The 22,140-nt window shown below is 49.1% G+C and overlaps 1 protein-coding gene across 1 annotated transcript; it reads right to left on the reverse strand.

The window, feature by feature from the left end:
* Positions 1-759: 759 nt before the first annotated feature.
* On the reverse strand, positions 760-16,277 carry Il17ra (interleukin 17 receptor A). The gene is made up of 14 exons (XM_010630665.2): positions 16,272-16,277; positions 14,454-14,522; positions 13,381-13,405; positions 12,487-12,633; positions 11,619-11,728; positions 9,795-9,921; positions 7,937-7,984; positions 7,602-7,765; positions 6,622-6,705; positions 6,063-6,147; positions 5,353-5,364; positions 5,062-5,163; positions 2,784-2,825; positions 760-2,346 (listed from the first exon to the last, which is right to left on the reverse strand). Exons 1-14 carry the CDS (start codon positions 16,275-16,277, stop codon positions 818-820), a joined length of 2,550 nt encoding a protein of 849 aa, XP_010628967.1. The 3' UTR covers positions 760-817.
* Positions 16,278-22,140: the final 5,863 nt, after the last annotated feature.

Here is a 22,140-nt window from a genome sequence, read left to right on the forward strand (position 1 = left end):
GTCTCAGCCTGCAGTCCTGGCTTGAGCCCCCAAGGCTTCTCCCACCCTAAGCGCTTGCTTTTTCCCTATCTGCACAACCTCTCTCCTTCCACTCCAGCTTCCCCTCCCTTCAGGAGCAGGACATCTCCAGCCACAATGCTGTGACCCAGGAAACCTGCTTCCCCTCAATCCAGACCTCACCTCATCTGGGAGCTGTCTCAGGGTGAGGATCCTGTCCGGTGTGTTCTCACAGCCCCAGTCCTAATCAGCCTGCTTGTCTCGCACAGCTATCCTGTTTGCTGATCAATGGATGTTATGCTCCTTGGTGGCCAGGGTCATGCTGAGTGTAACTTATTCTTGTATCCCAAGGGCCTAACACAGTGGTGGCAAACCTATGGGTTGCTTGTATCACTGAAAGCTCTAAAAGGTTCACAATCACTGGCCTAATGCATAGTAGGTGGAAAACTAATGAATGAACCACTTAACCCTTGGCTCCTGGGAGTAGCTATGGCTTCCTGTGGTGACACAGATGACCAGGTAGTTATACAAAGCAAAGGGGAGAAAGTCAGGGATCAGAGACAAGAAATACACATTTTATTTTATTTACTTACTTTGAGACAGGTCTCCCCATGTTTCCTGGCTGGACTGAAGCAATCTCACTGCTTCAGCCTCCCAAGCAACTGGGGCTGTCGGCATGGGCCACTGTGTCCATTGAAGATGTCTACATTTTAAAAGCAGATGATTCACACATGAACACACATGTATATATACATACATTCACACACGTGTACACCCCTGTGTACATGAATACCCTCCCCAGGCTCAGGACAAGGGGGTCCTAGGAGGGGGCCTGTCCTCCTGCAGCTGGCCTCTCTGACCCTATACTATCCCAGCCAGAGTTCTTCTGGAGCTCTTGGAATAAAAGCTGCTGCTGGAGGCTCCTCAGGGTCTGCAGATCCTCAGGGGACAGTTGCTCTGCTGGCTTCCATAGGTCCTGATCTTCTTCCTCCTCTTCCTCCTCCTCCATTTCTGCAAGCCCATCTGGGGGCTGCGGGGAGCTTCTGGAGATATAGCCTTGGTCAGATTGCACTGACTGCCGCTGCTCCTCTTCACACGGTGTGCAGGGGCCCTTGAGGACCCGGACAGGTCCCTCCCACCCTTCCTGGGCCTGGCTGCTGAGACTCTGCTGCAGGAGTGAGAGCATCAAGCCTTCCAGCTGCTCCCTCTCATCATCCAGCTGATGAGGTGATGCCATCGGAGTGCTGCAGAGAGGAGAGTCCTCGGGATCCACAGGCAGGAAGAGAACACTGTTCCGCTGCGGGGTGCTGACCCCAAGCAGCGGGCAGGCCTCACCTTCCACCACGGCCAGCCGGCTGGCTGTGCTGCTCCCAACAGTGAGCTGGGCTGGTTCCACGGCATGAGTGGCCGGAACCTGTTCCACAGGCAGCACCATGGTCCTCAGGGGCCAGGCCTCCAGCTCCTCCAGAGGCTGTAGCTGGGGCCCCAGCTTTGACAGCCCCCCTCTTTCCTCACCAAGGTGTACATCTACCACCAGACAGCCCTCGGGGGGAGGTTCCCTCATCAGGGGCTTTTGCCTGACAATTCCTTCTCCTGGTGTCAGCAGTGGCTCTTCAAATACCTCTTCATCCAGGGACAGAAGGTCCTGGTCATCAGCAGAGCGAAGGCTCTCATGCTCAAACCAGTCGGGGCACTGGATCTGCCACTCCTGGAACCTCTCCATGGCCTCCCTGAGTTGCCTGCCGCTGGGGTTCTGTGGGTAGCTGTCTCCAGCGAGCTCCCTGACTCGGCACATCTGGCCGGGCTCAAACATCTCCAGGTCCTGGATCCGGAAGTACACTTCCTCAAACTTGTCCATGAGTGGGTACTTCGAGGTGATGTTGAAGAGGTCAGGGACGTCATTCTCGCTGCTGATGCCAGTGAAGTAGCAGATGATGTAGGTGCCGAAGCAGGCTGGCTTCTTAAAGTCAGGCAGGATCATGTTCATGGCCGCTGTGAAAAGGTCCCCAGTGGGCTTCTGGTGGTCACAGCGCAACTGGATGGCAGCTTCTTCCCAGCCCAGGATAGCCTGCCACTTGGCCTGGGTGCCTCGGGAACACAGGATGATGATTTTGGAGTTGCTTTCTACCATTTCCTGCTTCTGGCGGCCCACCCAAGTCATGACCCCCACCTCTGAGATGACCTGCTCTTCTAGGAGGTCAAGGGCCACTTCAGTGCCACAGGCAGTGAGCAGGAACTGGGCGAACTTCAAGACCACATCCACATAGAGAGGGTGATCAGCCGAGTAGACGATCCAGACCTTTCTGGGCTTCAGGGGTGGAGGGGTCAGGGCAGCCACTGGCGGGACATCTAGGGGAAACAAGGGGAGTGAGGCCACGCACGGATCCTGGCGCCCAGGCAGGGCGTGTCCCTGTTGGCCAGCCCTTGAGGAGCCGGGACCATATGCAGAGCCTAGCTCCTTAGCCGGAGGAAAGTCGGGTTGGTGCCTAATGTTTGCATATTCCTTTGTGGGCTTCAGCCTACACTTTAATTGCAAAAAGAAAAAAAAGGGCACAAGACTTGCCTGAGGAATAGAAAAATCCACTCAGGGAAGGACTTTTTTAAAAACAGATTCGAGTGACTAAACACACGGTATACCGGGGCACCCTGAAAGCCCTCTTTTAGGGGTGCTGGCAGGGAGGTACTGAAAGGGTGTCCCCTGGAGGGACCCGCCCATCTAGCTTGAGAACCCACCACCCACCATTAAAAGCAAAGATACAAGGACAAGTAAGCCTAGGGATACTGACCAGTGCCTTCGGTGCTGTTACTGTACTTCTCGTGGTGAGACCCTGAAAGGGAAAGAAATGCGTTGGAGTGGCCCTTCTGAAAGACAACAGACCAGCTTGCAGCGGGTCTTCAGGAGCACTGGTCCTCCCTGACAAAGGGTAAGGACAAGGAGCTGCCCCTGCGGAGGTCACCAGAGGCTTCTGTGCCTTTGCAGGCATGCAGCCGCGGTCCGCCGCCACCAGCTTCATAGCTTGGGAAGGTTACTATTGATTGCCTCGGCAATCCAGCTTCTTCCTCTGTAAAATGGGTCTGTGGGAGCATCAGATGAGATAACGGACGGGAAGGGCCCTGCACAGTGCATGCACTCAGTCAGCTGGGTTCCCAGTGATTATTTTGTGGCCCAGCTGGGCCCCCAGGTGGGGTTGGGGGTTCCTCCTTGGCCCCTTGCCACAGTTCCGGTTCCTGGCCTGCCTGCAGTTTGGTTCCTGTGAAGAGACTACAGTTGAGGGAAGGCTCTGCCCTAGAAGTGCCCATGTGGGACACAGATAGCTTACAACACTTCTCTCCACAGACTGCCACACTAGGTCACTTACAACACTTCCTGGTATTTTTTTTCTCTTAAATTCTTTTATTGGTACATTTTAGGTGTATAATACATTTACATTTATCATTGAGAACTGGTACTTTAACATGATGTATCTTGGTTCTTATTTTTTCCCCATTTCCCTGCTCTCCCTTCAACCCTTCCACCCCTCCCTATTTGCAAAATCCTCCTGGTATTTTTGAGGTGAGGTAGGGAAACCCAGACACCTAGGCAATTGTTCCTTCAGACATCTGATGGAAAAAACTGTGTGGAGGAGTAAATTCCTCTGTGATAGTCAGGATACACAGAATCCACAGATGACCAAGCCAGAGATTTATCTGCTGGTTGATGATGTGCTGGGGACAGAACCAGGGCCCCACACATACTAAGCAAGTGTTCTACTACTAAGCTATAGCCCTAGCCCCTAACCAGGAGATTTAAAGCCTTAATTTCAATCCTTACTCTTTGGGCCTTTTCTCAGACTGGCAAAACAACCATCAAATAAACAGTGAGGTAGCTGGGTCTGGTGGTGAATGCCTGTGCATTCTGGGAGGCTAAGGCAGGGAGATCCGAAGTTCAAGTCCAGCCTGGGCAACTGAGCAAATTAGTGAGATCCTATCTCAGAGGAGGTGTGTGTGTGAAAGTTCCAGGTTCAATCCCCAATACAGGCAAAAAACAAAAAGTGGGGCAGCTCAGGAAAGGTCAGAAATGCAGAAGCAGCTCAGGGTATAGTTTAGTGGTAGAGCACTTGCCTAGCATGCAGGGAGCCTGGGCTTTAACCCTAGCACTGTAAAAAAAAAAAAAAAGTAGAATAACAGGAATGAAATAAATAGTCCCTTAACATCTATAGAGAACACTGTAGTTTATAAAGTACTAGCTGAGATGTTATTTGATCTCTCAATAATCCCCTGGACACAATAAAACCCCAATTTCCCAGGTACCTGAAAATACAGCCTGGGGTCACAGAGGAGCAGGGAAGGACTCAAGTTCTCCCTGACCAGGAGCTGGCCAGCAGAGGGGTACAGAGGGAAGGAACTGACACTGACTGATCCCTGCTAGAAAGTACCTTGGCCATCTCGTTTAATTCTCACCGTGGCCCTGATGGGGAGGCATTTCAGCGTTATCCCATTTTACAGAAAGGAAAACCAAAGCTAAGGTTTGTTAAATGGCTCTTGACGCTAGCAAAGCAGAGAGGAGGAACACACCAAGAGCTCGGGGTCCAGAGCATGTGCCTCTCTGTGACATCCTGCTCTTCCTTGTTTTCTCCTGACCTCACCTGTACAAGTCTGGGGGCTGCTTCAGGCGGCTGATTATTCCTGATGCAGGGAAATCCCCTCTAGCTCCTCCTGATCTGCTGATTTTAATACTGTTCTGCTCATTTTAATAGCAATAGTTGGCTGACAGATACTGAGCAAACATCATGGGCTGAGCGAGTTCCATGAAAAGGGATTCCATATATCATTTCACTTAACTCTTAACAGAAGTCTCAGGATGTGGGTATCACTGTAACTGCCATTTCACACAGGAGACACCATGGGAGCTAAGGAACGTGCCCAGGTAACCTGCAGGGTAGCTGCTCTTGGAGCCTAGGTCAGCCTGATGCTGGGTTCTGGGTTCCTGACCCTGAGTGCCCAATGCAGGGCGACAGAGATGGTCCAGGGGTGGAGAAAGCAACAAACAGGGGAAACCCTAAGTCCACAGCCTCAAGCCCTTACCCGGCAGTCTCCACGTCAGGCAGAGGATCATCAGGATGACGGAGCCCACCAGCAGGACGGAGATGCCCGTGATGAGGATGTACACCCACAGGGGCATGTGGTCTGTGAGGGCAGAGCAGCGTGAGGGATGGGCAGGAACCAGCCCTGCTCCCGCTCCCCACTCTGGCTCTGTCCTCCGGTCTGCACCAGAACTCTGCTGCCCACCCCACTGGGCTGGCTGGAGTTCAGCCCTGTCTGCCCGCTCCAGTGGGGCACCTGAGTGCCCTGGGGAATAAGGAGATCTGCACTTACCTGCAATGGAAGCTGCGATGAGAACAGAAGGAAAAAGAGAAAATGATATTCTTAATTATCAGTGGCCATGACAACACCCATCACTGACAGGTGCCGAGGCCGCAGTGACCTTGACCCTGCAGCCAGCACTTCCGACTGGGCTGAATGCAGTGGGACCACCGACCGTAGCACCTTCAGCTGTGGTCTATAAGCTTGCCTTGCCTCCTGCTCGGGAGCCGGGTTCACTTCCAGCCCTGTAGCACATTTGCTGTGTCTGATCAGTGTGCACTGGGTGCATGTGGCTGCGGAAGGAGAAGTCAGCTGCTGCACCCCACAGGCCCAGGTAAGAATCTGGGGCCCTGCCATGTCCTTGGTATGTCACCTTGGACAAGTTTCCTCATCTGTGAACCCGGGAGCAGGGGTGTCTCTATTTCACAGTATTGTGACTCAGTTTGTGAGGATAAGTATGGCTCTGTGAGAGTAATAGTCCCACTTGCCTTCCCTCAACAAGGAAGCTGAGGACCAGAAAGTCTGAATATTCTGCCCAAGGCTGCACAGCTCATAAAAAGAGCTCAATCAGGAGTCCAACCCAGGAGTGTGGCTCTGAACTCTCTCCTTCAGGCACGAATCACACCAAGTTAAATTAACTCTCCTGCCCATTCCTAAGACCAGGTCAGGACTGAGCTCAAGTGGATGGCCTTCACCACTCACCCCAGACATGTCCTACCTACCTGGGGTCAGCAGGATGTCTGGGCAGGGGATGGTCACAGAGTGTCTGAGACAGTCATTCAGGCAGCTGCTGAAGAAAGGCTGGACCTGGGGGAGCAGAGGAGGGGCTGGGCAGAGGGGCTCTGAGAGAGAAGAGACACATCCACCAAAGGGCCTCCTCACCCGCAGAGGCCATTTACCAGGAATGCACTTGGGTGGCCAGGCCAAGATCTGCAAACCTGGTGAAGCATACCTATACTCCCAGCTGCTTGGGAGGCTGAGGCAGGAGAATCACATGAGCCCAAGAGTTCAAGACCAGCCTGGGCAACATAGTAAGATCTCTTCTTAAAAAAATAAAGGGAGATTTTTCCACATGGCTGAGGGCATAGGTCTCCCCTGGGTGAGAAGAAGCTAAAGGATTTCTATCCAGGTGAAGCTGGGAGATGGGGTGGGGGATAAAGGCAGAGAAGGCATCTTGCCAGCCAGGGAACCCCAAAGGGCAGTGGCACTGCTTGGAGAGAGCTAGCAGGAAGGCCCACCTGTGCGTGCTCTCCCATACCTGCCCACACCACACCTGCCTACCTGCACTCGGTGGTGGCAGCACCAGCTGGAGTCCTGCAGAGCGACCCTGATACTGGTTCGCTGGTGGAATTCCTCTGGTCTGGGCTGGAGAGGAGAGGATGGGGAGGGGGCGTCGAATAAGAGCTTCCCGCAGCACACCCACGAAGAGGCTGTTGGGGACCAGCACATCCCATAGAGGGCCAGAGGGAGGAATGTTTTTCAGATTTCTCATTTAGAAAAATCAACATTTCTGAAGGGCAACTGGTTTTTATCAAGTCACAAGCCCATCCAGTAACTGGTTATTCCCCCTGGCTCCAGTTGCTGGGCACTAAGGGCACGGATCTGTGTTCACACCCAGCAGGCATAGAGCGCCGACAGCACACTCTCTGCACTAACCTGGCTGCACCTTATTTATCTTTATTTTCCCTATGTCTTAATCGCTACATTTCTTTCTTTCTTTTTCTAAATCTTCAAATCCCTTTAGGATAAAGTGGACATGACCAGGAGGACAGGCGAGAATGTGGGAGAGGGAAAAACAAAAGACTGGGGTGGTGGGCAGGGCACAATCAACTCTATTTCACCAACTAAAGAATCAAGTACAAGATGGAAAGGATCAGATCTGGAGACCCTAGCAGGATCGAAGAGGACAGAACTACCCACAGTTGTGCCTGATGCTCTGAGCTTGTGACAACACAATTCCGCCAGGACCAGCAGAGAGGAAGCCTGAGGCTTCTACAGGTGGCTTTGAACTGTGGCAGAGCAATTAAGGAAATGGCAGAGAATCTGGAAGTCATGTAACACAGCTATAGCACCAGTGTTCAGGAGGCTGAGGCAGGAGGATTTCAAGTCTGAGGCTAGTCTAGGCAACTTAATGTGACCCTATCTCAAAATTTAAAAACAGAAAGGGAAAGAGAAAGGATGGAAGGAAGGAAGAAGGGAGGGAGGGAAAGAGAGAAGGAAAGAAAGAAAAAAGGAAGAAAGGAAGGGGTGGCAGGAATTACCGCAGGTATTGGCTGTACGTGCTGGAAGCAGCTTTGGTTCTCTGTCCGTGGAAAGCTGTTGAGCAGGATCAGGTAGTGGGTGGATTCGTTCCACAGTGTGAAGCTCACCCACAGCTGCTCAGCTTCTGGGTTCTCCACGGTGATGTTGGGATCCCACAGGCTGCCTGCCAAGGGCACAGATGTTGGCTGGGGGTGGGAAGGGGCGCGTGTCTCCACGTGTGCATGCATGTGTGTACACACATTGTGTGTGTGTGGGCCTTGCTCAGGTGCATGCCCTTGTGCCCTGTGCTGCGTACGCCCCAGGGGAAAGTCCTCCCGCCAGCCCAGCCAGATACCTGAGCTCAGACAAGGCGTGGTTATCTTCATCTCAGGGTCCTTGCAGTCTGTTGGCCCAGAAGAGAGAGACATCGTTAGGCCTCTGCCCTAGGAAGCTTGCTCCTGACACCTGCAGCCACAGTCCCTTCCCTGCTGGGAGCCGGTCCCAAGATAGCCTCTTCACAGCACAATCCAGGATTGGACTCTCCATTGGCCCAGTGGACTGGGGCAACCTGGCCGCCTTGGTCCTGCTCTCAGAGGACACCTCCTGGCCTATCATATTCCTTCTGCGCTGGGAGGGCCTGAGTCCGGGTACCCTCCAGCCTCTTCTTCCTGCCTGCAGCTTCCTCACCCTGGTTGCCCTTGCCTACTCCAGGCTGTCTCTAGAAGCCTCCATGGGCCCTGCCATCCCTAGTCTCTGATTCGGCAGATCTGAGCTAAGAATTTTAACAAGTTCTCAGATGCTTTGCTGATGCCGCTGGACCACGCCCATGGACCATGCCTGGGGGGACCAAGGCTCCACAGTTACAGCCTTGCTCCTGCTTCTCCCAGATCCTTGGCCAAAATGTTTTTACTTCTGTTTAAGAAGATATGTGGGTGGCAGGTGTAAGTCACCATACAGGGACAAGGACTGAGTCAGTCTACTTTAGGAACAGGACAGGGCCACGTTGGGAGACTTACTCGTTGACAAAAGACTTACTGAGCCATACTGTGCAGTGTCCTGGGTACTGGACACATAGTGGTGAATAAGACCAAGTTCTTGCCCAGTAGAGATGACATTCTAGTAGAAGACACCAAAAAAAGCAAGCCAAGAGCCTGGAATATCACATCAGGAAGTCACACACAGAAAGTAGAGGAGAGGGGAAAAAAGGCAGGAAGTAAAGTAGGGAATGCAGACGGTGTGTGTGCATGGATGGATGTGTGTGCTTTGGAATGAAGAAAGTCATCACTGTGCTCAGCAAGCATTTCTTGGGCTGCAGAGTAGCTCAGTGGTCAAGCACTTCCCAAGTATGCACAAGGCCCTTAGTTCTATCCCAGCACCATAAAACAAAACAAAGAGCTATCAGCATTTCCTGCCCACTATATGCAAGGCACTCTGTGCGGTTCTGGACATCACATGAGTGGGTGGAAGACCCAGACCTTGTCTACAGTGGCTGGTGTCAGATGCAGCTGCCTTTGAACAACGAGAAATGTTGGTTATCATAACTTTCCACAGTAGCCCATGCTGCATTTCTCAGATGCAGTGCGTACTTTTATTTTTGCTTTTACCCTCTTTTTCCCTTTACTTGGCCCAAGCTTGCTCTGCAGAGCCAGTTTTGCTCCCACTCTTCACTTTTACTTTCTTGAATAAACTTGGCAAAACCAAAACCAAAACCAATGAGAAACATTGCAGACAGTGGCTGAGATTCTGGGGACAGCGGAGGGATGGAAGGTGTAGGCAGGTGATGTTTTAGAAGAAACACTTGGCAGCGGTCATGGGCAGGATGGGTTAGCGGGGGTAGAGGACAGAGTAGGACGCAGGAGATGGGTGGTGGGTAAGTACAGGTAGGATGAGGGAAAGTGAGAAAGAAACTGAGGACCCCCACTCTTCTGAGAGTGGCTTGTCTGTCTTCTTGATATTTCCTGACCTGAGATGGGAGCCTGGCTCCCATCAAACTCCTAGGATCCTGGGCCCATCTCCTGTGTTGTTGCAATGGAGAACAGACTTTGCCGTCCGGAGGCTGCCGCTTTACACCAAGGGCTCCCAGACCCTGGCATCTGTGCTTTTGGCGGGCACCGTGCCAAGCAACAACAGCCATCACTGAGCTGAGTGGCACCCACTGGTGTCTCCTCCCAGAGCTGAGTGGACAAAGGGACAGGCTTGGAGGACGTGCTTACCGGGCACGAGGACATTCCTGGACAGGTGGTTTGGGTCCCCATCAGGGTTGGGCTTGGGCAGGTGGTGAACGGTCACCTCATACTCCTGGCCAGGATCAACCACGAAGTGGTCAAAGGTAAAATGCCACTGAGGAAAAGGGAGATAGGGACGTTGGAAGGGTCACACATATCCCCGTCTCACTCACCTGTGTGCAGAAATCGTCATCCCCTCCATTCTCCCCAGGTCAATCCAAAGAGAGTATAAGGCGGCCACCTCAAGGGAATCCGAAGTCAGGGCACACTGTCCTTATCCTTTTATGTCCTCTGCTCTTTCTGCTTTTGTTTTCTTTAAGTAATCTTTATCTGGCCTTATCAGGAGAGCACTGTCACATCCAAAGGAAGGATGGGAGGATGGGGTGAGCTTGGTAATGGGACAGGTGCTTTGCATGCTCTGGTTTGACCCCCCCCCACACACACACAAAAAAAAAAGAATTGGGGAAAAGTGGAGGGGCGCCCCACCCCAGCCCTACAGTGTTCCAGGACAACGGGAGTAAGAGACCTGAGCTGGGGGACTAAGGGCTGCTGGGAGACCTGGAACAAAAAAGCCAGCTAAAGACTATTGTTAAATGACCTCCTTCAGCCGGGGATTCAGCTCAGTGGTGCCACTGCCTGCCTTGCAAGAGCAAGGTCCCGAGTTTGATCCCTGGTAAAAACAAACAAACAAACAAACAAACAACCCACCCCCAAAAAAAACCAAGACCTTCTTCCCCTGACAGCCAGAGACCTCTGGGGAGCAGGGAGAGCTGGAGCCCCCCAACTCAGCCTGGACCCCAGGCACCTTTATTTAGTTATGGTGGTTTGTGCTGAGTTATCTTCCAGACAGCACAGACAGATGGTGACTCCAACTCCCGATCTTTTTATTTTGAGGGACCTGTGTTTCATTATGCTGCCCAGGCTGGCCCTCAACTCCTAGGTTCAGAGATCCTTTCACCTCAGCCTCTGGAGTGGCCAAGACCTCAGGTGAGCCCCACTATCTCTGGCCCCCGACTCTACTTCTAACACCCTCAAGGGCTCTTTTCTCCAAGCAGATCTAGGCACCTGGTGCTCACCTTTCACAAGCAGAAGAGCTTCGTGTCTTCTTTTAACACTGCAGGGGGGATCTGTCTTTGCTGTTTGTGTCTTTGGAAGATGTAGCTTGTTTTATGTGTACGTCCCTGCACATGCAGTATGTAAATCTAGCTCTTTATGGTACTAAGGCTGGAACCCAAGGCCTCAGAGCTCTCCAGTGCTCTACCATTGAACCACACCCAGGCGCTAACTTGTTTTGAAGCTTCTATTTGCAGATTTAAACCAGCTGTTTTCAAACTTGCTCAGGCACCAAAATCACCCAGAGGGCGTTAAACCCCAACTGCTGGGCCCCACCCTCTCCTTTCTGGTTTAGGGAGGTATGGGGTGAGGTCAGGAAATTAACATTTCTAACAGACTCACCAGTGATGCTGGTGGTCCAGCAAACATACTTTGGGAACCACTGCTTTCAACTAAGGAAACAACAATCAATTTTATTCTCTAGCTGTCAGCAGCCACAAGCAGGCCTGAACTGTTGTAATACCCCATCCATAGCAGGCTTTTGGGTAGAACAAAGTCCCCCCACCCAAGAATGGATAGCTAAAGGCTGGGGTGTGGCTCAGTCACAGGGCCTTCTTCCCCCACCCCACAACCACCTGGAATTCTTCAGACCCACGAGAACCTCTGAGTCCTGACCACTCTCAGTTAAGGTGCCAGTCTGGGGACAAGTCTACATTGGCATCAGTAAAGGGACACAAACCTTCAAGAGCTGTGTCTTACCCGCTTGTAGGGATTCAGTTTGGACAGAAACTCAAACTTAGTGCACAGACGTTCGTTGGTGTCCAGCTGCAGGATGGACAGCTCTGCGCCCTCAAGGTACAGGATGCTGGCTGTGGTCAGGAGGAAGAGGAGTCAAGTCCCCCCGGCTCACTGGGTATGCCACTTCCCCATCTGCTGTGCTCACTCACTTCTGCTTACCTAACTCCCCACTTCCTGTTCCCTTCGGCAGGCTTGTGGGCTCAGCCTGCTGCCCCGAAGACAGCTGTTTCCAGCTGGAGGACAAGTGACACTTTACACTACGCTGGCTGCAGAAGCTTTGCAAACTTGTGGCTACGGAGCTGGCAGGTGGCATGGTATCACATGCGACCAACCTGCTGTCCTTGCAGGGGCTGCGGCGGTCTGCACTGGGCACACTGGGGACTTAGAGGACCGACTCTACACCCTGCTCACAATCTGGGGCTGACTCTGTTTAGCCCAAATCTTCCCACTTCTGTAATCAGACTCCTGCTCCCCTAAGGAAGTTTGGGTATTTTAAAAAGTACCAGTCCCAGTAAAGGGAAAGGGCAGAGTGGCAAATGTGTTACTACTTGTCTATAATTTCACTTGCCCCTCCCCGCAGGGTTATAACACTTTGGGGCAAAAGAAAGGCTTTCATAAGAGATAGTGTGATAAGAAGCTGCTACTGTAGGTTCATGTTTAAAACACTGAAAAAGTATCATCGGAATGAAATGATGAGTCCTTCCAGCCTCAAACTGGAGCCCAGGGGTGGGGCTCCTCTGCTGGGTCTGAATGGGAGGCCCGCCGGTCTGGACTTCAGGTGCACATGGAGATGGGGGCCTCTTCCAGGACCCGGCTGGGCCCCACTCACCATCTGTCTGCAGCGTCCACTCGATGTGTACCACAGGGACGAGGTCTCCGTGTTTCGTGCGGGCAAGATGCAGCTGGACCTGGACATTCTTAGGGGAGGAGGGGGTCAGGTTTCGACGGAGGATCCAGCTACCATCCAGGCAGGTACCTGACAGCCAGAGAAAGGCAACAATCACGGACTCGCAGGGGAGACCCTGAGTCCACCCTCAGGGGGTCCTTGTGACCCTCAGCAGGACCTGGCATCCACCGCCCTGCTGGCTCTTTGGTAATGGAGATCTGTGGTCACTGTCAAGATCTGAGTCTATAGGGCATTTGGGGAGGTGGGTTTTGAGGTGAAGCGGTGACTGGAAACAGGGACACAGGAGGATGGGGCAGGAGAAAGAGCTGCTTTATTTTTATATGTCAGTGTCCTTAATTAAAACAGACTCTTCCCTGAATTAACCAAACCAAAGGGGCTGGGAGGAAAGTGCCTGCCTAGAATACGTTAAGACCTAGGTTCAAATTCTCCACACAAAAGAAAACAATACAAAAGCCCTCAAGTCACCCCCAAACCAAAACCCAAACCAAGGCAACACCACAGATGTCTCCTCACTCTACAGTAAGGGGCGATGATGGATCAGACTGTATTACAGATACACTAGGGCAGAGACTGTTGTCAGAAGGACAACTGACTCCCACTTCCTGACTTTCGCATATGAACGTTTTGTGCAGGAGATGCAGGTGCCTACATCTGAGATTTGCCTGTCAATGGTGACAGCCGTGATCTGAACTTGGAACGGGATGGCAGAGTTTCTGCCAGAAATCAGCATGAGCCTATTGCTTCATTAACAAAGCAACAAGAGGAACGGAAAAAAATAAAAATAAAAAAGAAAAGAAAAGAAAAAAGAGGACTTACTATTCTTGACTGTGCAGTTTAGCCCCTGTGGAAAGAAAGAGAGTGGTAATTACAGCTGAGAAAAAACTTCCGGATGCCTTTCCCAGGCTCATTTGGGAGAATGAAATGTACACAGCACTCTCTTCTCACTTTTGGGCCGATTCTCAGTGGAAGTGGGGGCGCGCATCTTCTTCCCATATAAGGAAGTGGGTATAGTTCGTGGCAAAATGGAACTGGAGTCCTTCTGAGTAACTATTTCAAGCAGGAACTTTACAAATTTTTTTTTGGTACCAGGGATCGAACTCAGGACCTTGTGCTTGTGAGGCAGGTGTGGTGCCACTGAGCTGAATCCCCAGCCCAGGAACTTTACAAGTTTAAAAGGCACTGAGAGGGTTCTCTTGGGGCACCCCACTAAAAAGTCCCTTAAGCCTCCTGAGGCTTTCAAACATCAGTCTTGATAACAATGCTGCAAGAGGTGGAGAAAGTGGTAAAATCACAACTCTTGTTAAGCATCAGTTATGGGAAATTCATGAAGCCTCTTTAAATCTACTAGAAAAAATATGCTTGAGCCCACTCTGGGTGATGTATATATAAAACACATATATTATATATTGTATATATTTTACATTTTAGTAAAGTCACTAATCCTCAACATCCTTTTTTTTAGGGTGCTGGGGATGGAAGCCAGGGCCTCCACTATGTTAAGCGGTGATTCACTGCTGAGCTTCACCCTCAGCCCCAGTGACACATGCGAATGCAACCCCGGCCCCATTTTACGGATGGGGAAACACGAGCACCATTATTACACTTACTGCTTCTCTTAAGGACTTAATAATCCACAGCGGCACTGCTGGGTCAAATTCATGATAAACATTATCAGGTAATGGCTTAAGTTCTGCCAGCTGACCACTTTGGAAAATACACGCACACATGTGTACACACACACACACACACACACACACACACCCTCACGAAGCCTCAATTTCACAAGTTGCCTCACCAAGCCTCAATTTCTTCAACTGGAAAATCAGAATCCTCCTACCACAACGTCCTGGTCTTGCTAAGATTTAAAAGACTTAGCTGGGAATACAGACCTGGGGCAGAGGTGGACTAGGACCAAGGGCAGTGGGTGTACAGGTGGCCTTTCTCTTCTCAGCGCTCTTCTACCTGCACTAGAACCCATCTCACAATGGAATGCGTGCGAATGTGAGGTCACATCTACAGGACTACACAGGCCCTCAGCACTGTCAGTTCCCTGGGAGCCCCAAGCCAATCAGGAGGAAGCTTTGTTGATGGCAGTGTCCAGAGAACCCTCTCACTGACTGTTCAACCACAGTGTGTGTCCAGGATCTGGAACCCGATGGCTGCTCTTATATAAATGGCTTTCCCTTTTTAGAACCCTGCATATAGTAAATACCCAGTAAATGAAAGCTTTTTCCTTTCCTTTTCTTTTTTTTGGTACTGGGGATTGAACTCTGGTCCTTGTGTTTGTGAGGCAGGCGGCGGCACCACTGAGCTAAATCCCTGGCTGGAAATCTTTTTTCTTCTCTCTCTCTTTTTTTTTTCTGGAGACAGGGTCTCACTATGTAGTCCAGGCTGGGCTCAAACTAACAGCAATCCTCCTGGGTCAGCCCTTCAAGTGCTCGGATTACAGGCGTGCGCTACCACGCTTGGCTCTTAACTAGAGCCATTTCTGAAGGACAGACTGTACGTGTTCTATCTGGCAGTCAGCCAGGGAAGACCCCAGAACTCAGGCTTGGTGTTTCCAGTTCTTAGCTGCCCAGACTGACCAGATTCATCACATGGGGCAGAAAGATACATGCTGAAGCTGAGCAGAAGCACGAATTTAAGGCCAATGAAGAGATCTGGTATGTGTGCAGACAGAACACTGGGGGCTGGTACCTGTGCCTCTCAAGAGGAAGCAGAGAGCAGGACTGAGAGGAGGAGAAGATGCCAAGCTTCAGGGCTCATTCACAAAGTAGACAAATTGGTCCACCTAAAATGGCTTATTTCATTTTTGTCCTGCCTCTCTGGTGCCCTCTCTCTCTGGGACAGCAGTTTCTCAGCCTTGCGGTCCAGTCTCGGTGTCCTGTACAGCTCCTGGTGGTTCACTGTGCCTGCTGGCCCTGTGCTCCTGGAACAGCCCGAGAGGCTGTTCCATGCCACATCCCTCTTGCTGCCTCTGCCTGCTTGACCAACGCCATCTTGTCTCCTGAAGGCTGAGGAGATGGAGCCCATGAACCTTCTCTTTTTGCCTCCCACTTAAAATTGTAAGATGGGATTTGAAGGATGAGATGCTGGCATTTTCCTCTTCAAATGGGCGCTCTCCTAATGGCAAGCAGACACTCCACTGGGGTCACTCACGGTCATTGCTTGGTAGCCACTCAAACACCACTGCGAAGCTGCCCATGAAGAAAGGGGCAGGTCTAAGTGGGAAGGTTTTAGAGCACCCATCACTGACTAGGGAAGGGTAAGTGGCTTCCTCCTCTGTCACCAAGGACGATGGAAGCGACTTGTTTTGTCACCAGGTACTACTGTTTTGGATGAACAGAACACTTGTATTTGAGTATTTTCCTTCAATCATGGTTTCCATCTAGGTGTCCTTCCAAAGTTTATGAGCTCATAGGTGGGGCTTTTGGAGGGTGATCGATCATGGGGGCTAAAGCTGACTTGCTGTTGGGAGCCAGGGTCTGGTCAGAAGAGAGTCACTAGGAGTGTGACCTGGAATAAATAGTACATCAGCCTCCGGTTCCTCTCTTCACTCTCTGCTTTCTGGCTGCCATGACAAGAGCGGCTTTCTTGGTGCCATACCACCCTGCCTTGGAGCTGGTGGACTATGTACTAAACACTTTTGTTGGTGTTTGGTATTGAGACTCAGCAACAAGGGAAGCGACTAAGACACCTTTAATTACCATCATGTTTAGTCTTTAAACACAGGCCACAGGGCGGGCAAGGTGGTGCATGTCTGTAATTCCAACATTCTGGGAGGCTGGGGCAGGAAGATCACAAGTATGAGCCCAGCCTGGGCAGTCTTTTGACTTAGCAAGGCCCAGCCTCAAGCAAACAAAAAAAGGCACTGGGGATACAGCTTGGTGAGACGGTCCTGAGTTTAATGCCCATTACTCTAAAAGAATACAAAGAAAAAAACAAGAACAACCCAGGCATGAATCTTATCTAATACCCCTCTAGCATTTTAAAACATAACTTTGTAGGTTTTCTCCTTTAATTTTTTGATGTTAAAATTATGACAATGCTTTGCTAATGGACCAACTCTGCACTACTAGAATAAATCCTAGCAGGTTATAGCGTTACTATCCTTTTGATATTCTGTTATATTAAATTTGCTACTGTATTATTTTAGAATTGCTTGTCTATATTCATAAGTGAGACTGACCCATAGTTTTCTCTTTTTGTACAAGATTTGTCAAATCTTAGAATTAAATTTTTGCTATCTTCAAAAAAAAAGAGAGTAGCTTTCCCTTTTGTTCTGTGGCATTCAATGCTCATCAAGAGCAGAATAATGTGGACTCCAGTTAAATCCAAATATCTATCAAAATGGAAATGGTCAAGTAGCCTACAATGTTATGCAAACATTAAGAAAAATTAGTGACACAGATATATGCCTATTCACTTGGAGTGATGAGGAATAGGTTGCAAGGAACTTTTAAATAAAATTTTTTCAGATATGCTCTTGCTGTGTTGTCCAGGCTTGACTCCAGTTCCAGGGCTCAAGCGACCCTCCTGCCTCAGCCTCTGGAGTCACTGGGACTACAGGCACATGCCACCAAGCCTGGCTACAAAGAACTTTTTACAGAAAGATCCCATTTCCTATGGAATTAAGTGATGAAAAGACCTCCCAATATATGTGTAAATGTTTGAGTATCACTGCATGAACATAAACATGTGGACAGATACATGTTAGCTGTTAACACGCGGGCCTCTGGGGATAAAAGGGATGAAGCAAAGAGATAGTGGGAAGGAACATAAGCCTGAGAAAGATTTGAACAAAGCAGGAAAATATGTATAGGTGAAATGTAGCACACAAGATTTCATTAAACATTCAGCACTTTATTTTTGATTTGTTTTGGTTTTTGGTACTGGGGATTGAACTCAGGGCCTTGCACTTACCAGGCAGGCATGCATGGTGCCACTGAGCTAAATCCCTGGCCCTTCCATTAAAGGTTGTTATGCTTTGACTTTGTACGCATTTCTTCTCAAACCATATTAAAATTACTTTTTAATGCATTCTGAAGAGAGGCAACCTCAGTGGGTAGGAGATGTGAACACATTTTTAAAAGTCAAAGTGGAAGGAGTGGGCAACTGGCTTTAGCTGAGGAAACAAATTCATCTGAATGCCATAGAAGGAACTACTGGCTGAAAAGGGGCTGAAAGCCTCAGAACCCTCGTAACAATCAGGCCTTCAGAGGGAAGGGCATGAGGTGCAGGTCCCCCTGGGCAACCCTGAGGCCCTTGTCCAGGCCTCAGGACAGGCAGCAGACCCAGAGGACAAGACTCTGGTCACTGATACCTGACTGCCACCCTTAGGATTGTCTCTGGCCTGACCTCCTCCACGTTCACAGACTGTAACTGCACAACGTGTTCAGTCAGCTTGGGAGGACTTCCTCCTCCTCCTCACAATATTCTCAGCCAAAGAGTGCTCGATATTTAAGAGGAATTTCCTCTGTGAAAAACAGATTAAAACAGAATTTTGAAAAATGTTCTTAGAGGAAATAAGACAATGTTGAGAGCAGAATAAAATTAAAGCAAACAAATAAAATTATAATAGCCCCAAAACAGAAAAGAGAGGACCCTGCATCTGTAAGATAAAGAAAGAGAAAACAAGCAAGCCAAGAATGAAGATGAATCTGGAAAACAAAAAAGTCAAGGGCTGTGGGTGTAGCTCAGTGGTAGAACATTTGCTTACCATGTGCGAGACCCTGGATTCAATGCCCAGTAAAAAAGAAAAAAAAAATCATTGGAAGGGCTGGGCTATAAAATTAAGGAGATTCCTCTGAAAGAACAAATACAAATACAAGATAAAATATATGACTTTCAGAGAATCAATTTAAGAAATACAAGATATGGCTAACAATTTCTAGAAGGAGATTATAGAAAAAGTAAAATAGAATGGAAATTATTATTATTATTATTTTTGGTACCAGGGATTGAACTCAGGTCCTTGTACTTGCAAGGCAGGTGGTGGAACCACTGAGCTGAATTAAATCCCTGGCCCTTATCATTATTATTTTGAAGACAGGCTCTTGTTGTGTAGTTCAAGCTGGCTTTAAACTCACTATGCAGCCCAAGCTGGCCTTGAACTTGCAGCAATCCTCCGGCCTCAGCCTTGAGTGCTGGGATTACAGGCTTGCACTACCAGGCCTGGCTGAAAGAAATTATTTAGGAAAAAGGAAAGAAGACTCCATTGAACTGAAGAACACACATGTCCTTTTACTGAATGGCCTACATAAGAAATGAAGGAAGAAGATTCAGAACATGGCTGGATATCACAAAACCATTGAATACCAGGATTAAAAAAAAATCCTAATAGTTTCTTCTTTTTTTCTTTTTCAGTACCGGGGATCAAACTTGGTTATTTGTGTTTGTGAGGCAAGCAGTAGAACCACTGAGCTAAATTCCTGGCCCTGAATTCTAATAGTTTCTAAAGAAAAACAGGTTAGGTGCCACAGAAGGAGCTAGGAAACAGAATGGCATTGTTTTCTCAGAGCTTGTACTGTTTGCTCAAATGCCTTCAAAATTCTAAGGGAAGAATACAGATATTTTCTGACATTTAAAGACTTTTTATGTATACTATACATGTCTATATTTCTCCTTCATCGACCTAGAATGTTGTAGAGGACACGCTCCAACAAAAGGAGGGTGAAACCCCAGAGGAGGATGACACAGGACCTAGGACACAGGAGATTTGGCCACGACGATGTCAGGCTTGACAGCAGCGCCGTGGGTCGGTCTAGGCCAAAGCGGGTAAATACGCAGCCCTGGAGGGAGTTCTGTGCAGGAAGGTTAATGAAACAACATCTGAAGATTGGGGGGAAAATGATGTGAAAACCTGACAGAAAAACCAAGATGAGTCATGTGATAAAAAACACGCAAGTAAAGGATGAATGCAATCCCCTGAGGGAGTGGATGAAAGCCTCACCAGGAAATAGAATCAAAGTCCGCACGCTTCCTCAGCAGGGAAGACTGCTTACCTGTCCTTACAGTGTCAACAATGACCTAAGTAAAGTTGTGACCGAACTATAATGGCAAATGGGGAGGCGAGGCAGAGGAAGGTGACGTGATTTTCTTTATTAAAAATTCAACAGATAATATCTAAAATTGGTGTATAAAGAAATAACAACATGGGTACATTTAGAAATATGAAGGTAAATGTCTGAAGAAGTAAGTAGAGGAATTGTAAGTTATTGTGCCCGAGGTACCTGAGGTTTAGGAGTGAGGCAGAATCTACTGCTTTTTGTTTTAAGCATCTTAGAATGAGTTTTAAAGGAAGAGTCCACACATTACTTCATAAAAATTAATTAAAAGATCAAAGTTTATGTCGGTATTACTCTAAACAAAATTGAAGTGTGATAAATAACTGTTTTCTGTAGAGGAAGAAGCAGGGGTCACATGTCCTTATAATTTAATTCCCATATAGAATTTATATTAATATAGCAGTATTCATAATGTAAAAAAGTATTTTCAGACTGGGTATGGTGGTGCAAGTCTATAATCTTAGCATTTTGGGAGGTTGAGGCAGGAGGATCACAAGTTCAAGCCAAGCCTAAGCAAATTAGCCATTTGCAGTGAGACCCTATCTCAAAAGGGCTAGGGCTGTAACTCAGTGCAAGACCCTGACCTGAGTTTAATCCCCAATGGACCCCCCTACCAAGGATATTCTTTGCAGACTATTCAAATAGATCTTGCTCTGTCCAACAATTTCCTGCCCAACAGTCAACCATAATTTCTTCACTACCCACTTCCCGTTCTTGGGGCCAGGGGTGTAACTCCAGGTACAACATGTGATTTTCATGGGTGAGGCCTGGGGCACCCCTAGCACTGCAGAAACACCAAAACCAACAACTAAAAAGCAACCAAAAGACAAACAAGCAAACCAAAAAAAAAGCCATCTTCTCATTCTTCAAAAATAGCAAGATTAGAGTATTATTAGAGTATTATTTATCAGTTGCATGCCTTGGCCTGGGCCAGTCACCTGGCCTCTCTAAAGCAGGTTCAGCACGTGGCCCTTGCAAGTTGCTGGAAGCAATGAATGAGGGTGGTGTGTCACTACATGCACAGCAGTGGGGCCAAATCCCGGGTAGCTCCTGGCCTTCTGCTTCACATACGTGGCCAGTGAGGCCAAGATCACCTCTTTTTTTTTTTTTTTTTTTTTTTTTTGGTTTTTTGAGATAGGGTCTCACTATGTAGTTGAGACTGAACTGGAACTCACTATGTAGCCCAGGTTGGTCTTGAATTCACAGCAACCCTCCTGCCTCAGCCTCCCAAGTGCTGAGATTACAGGTGTGCGCCACCACACCCGGCTCAAGATCACCTATTTATTGAAGAGGACACTGGCTCCTGAGAGTGGAGTGACCGATTCAGGGCCACAGCACAGGTAAGAGAGCCCAGGTCTTCTGAGCCACATGCTGGACGCTAACTGATATCACTACCTTCTCAAAGGAGATTCGCCTGGAGTAGTGAGCAGCTGGGGCAGGAGCAGGGCCTGATAATCAGCACCTGCTAACTGCTGTCTTATGGCCTCCAACCCCCAGCCCTGCCCCGATGAGTGCCTCCACCACAATAGCATCCACAGAACACAACTGTTCACACTCCAGCTGAATGTGGCTTCTGGCAACCAGAAGATAAAAGGGTTATGCCAAACAGTTACTCCACCACAAGTCAAAACCTCAAGGGCTCAGGGGAAAAAAAAAAGCTTGAAACATACATCCTAGCTATAAATCTGTGTTAACGTTCACAACGACCAACTTCAGGCTGTTGTAGTCTTTGCTTACGGGCCTTCCTCCAGGCTGGCAGTTACACAATATCTGCAAGGAAGCCCATGGAAAAAGAGCACCCAGGAAGTGCAATTACTTAGGGTTTCTCCACTGTTGGTTTCTGTGGGGAAATCAGAGTCATCTGGGCTTTGAGGTGCCAAATATCCAGGCAGCCAAAACCAGAATCGTGCTGCATTACAGCTTTTCAAACACTGCTAAACTGCGCCTCCCTGCCTTCGTTCTTTTGTTCTTTCATTCACCAGTTACCAAACCCCACATCCTGTGCTTGCAGCACTGAGCTAGGAAGAGAAGAGGCATGCAGAAGCTTCCTCCCCAACTTTGGATGGAGTCATTGAGGCAGGCAATGGACAGACACGTAGATTCTGCAAAGCAGCGCAGACCAACCCAGTCTCTTCACTGTGCAAACAAGGAGACCAGACTCCTTGAATTGCGCAAGGCTGCAGAACATGGAAGTGGAAAAGACAGAATGGAAACTCAGGCTTCTGGTCTCCCCATCTCTACCTCTATGTCACAGGGTGTCCACTAAAACACCAGGGGAAGAAGAACTGGAAGGGTGTGATTTCTTTTTGTTGTGCTGGGGATGGAACCCATGACCTTGAAAGTGCTTTATCACTGAGCTATACCCCAGCCCTGGCTTCTTTCTTTTTTCTTTTCTTTTTGATAGTATCGGGGATCAAACTCAGGACCTTGTGCTTGCAAGGCCAGGTGTGGTGACACTGATCTAAATCCCTGGCCCAACAAACTTTTTTTTTTTTTTTTTTTTCCCGAG

This window comes from Fukomys damarensis, unplaced genomic scaffold (assembly GCF_012274545.1).
Source record: "Fukomys damarensis isolate Sample0158 unplaced genomic scaffold, DMR_v1.0_HiC HiC_scaffold_5, whole genome shotgun sequence".
In the NCBI taxonomy this organism is placed as follows: domain Eukaryota; kingdom Metazoa; phylum Chordata; class Mammalia; order Rodentia; family Bathyergidae; genus Fukomys; species Fukomys damarensis.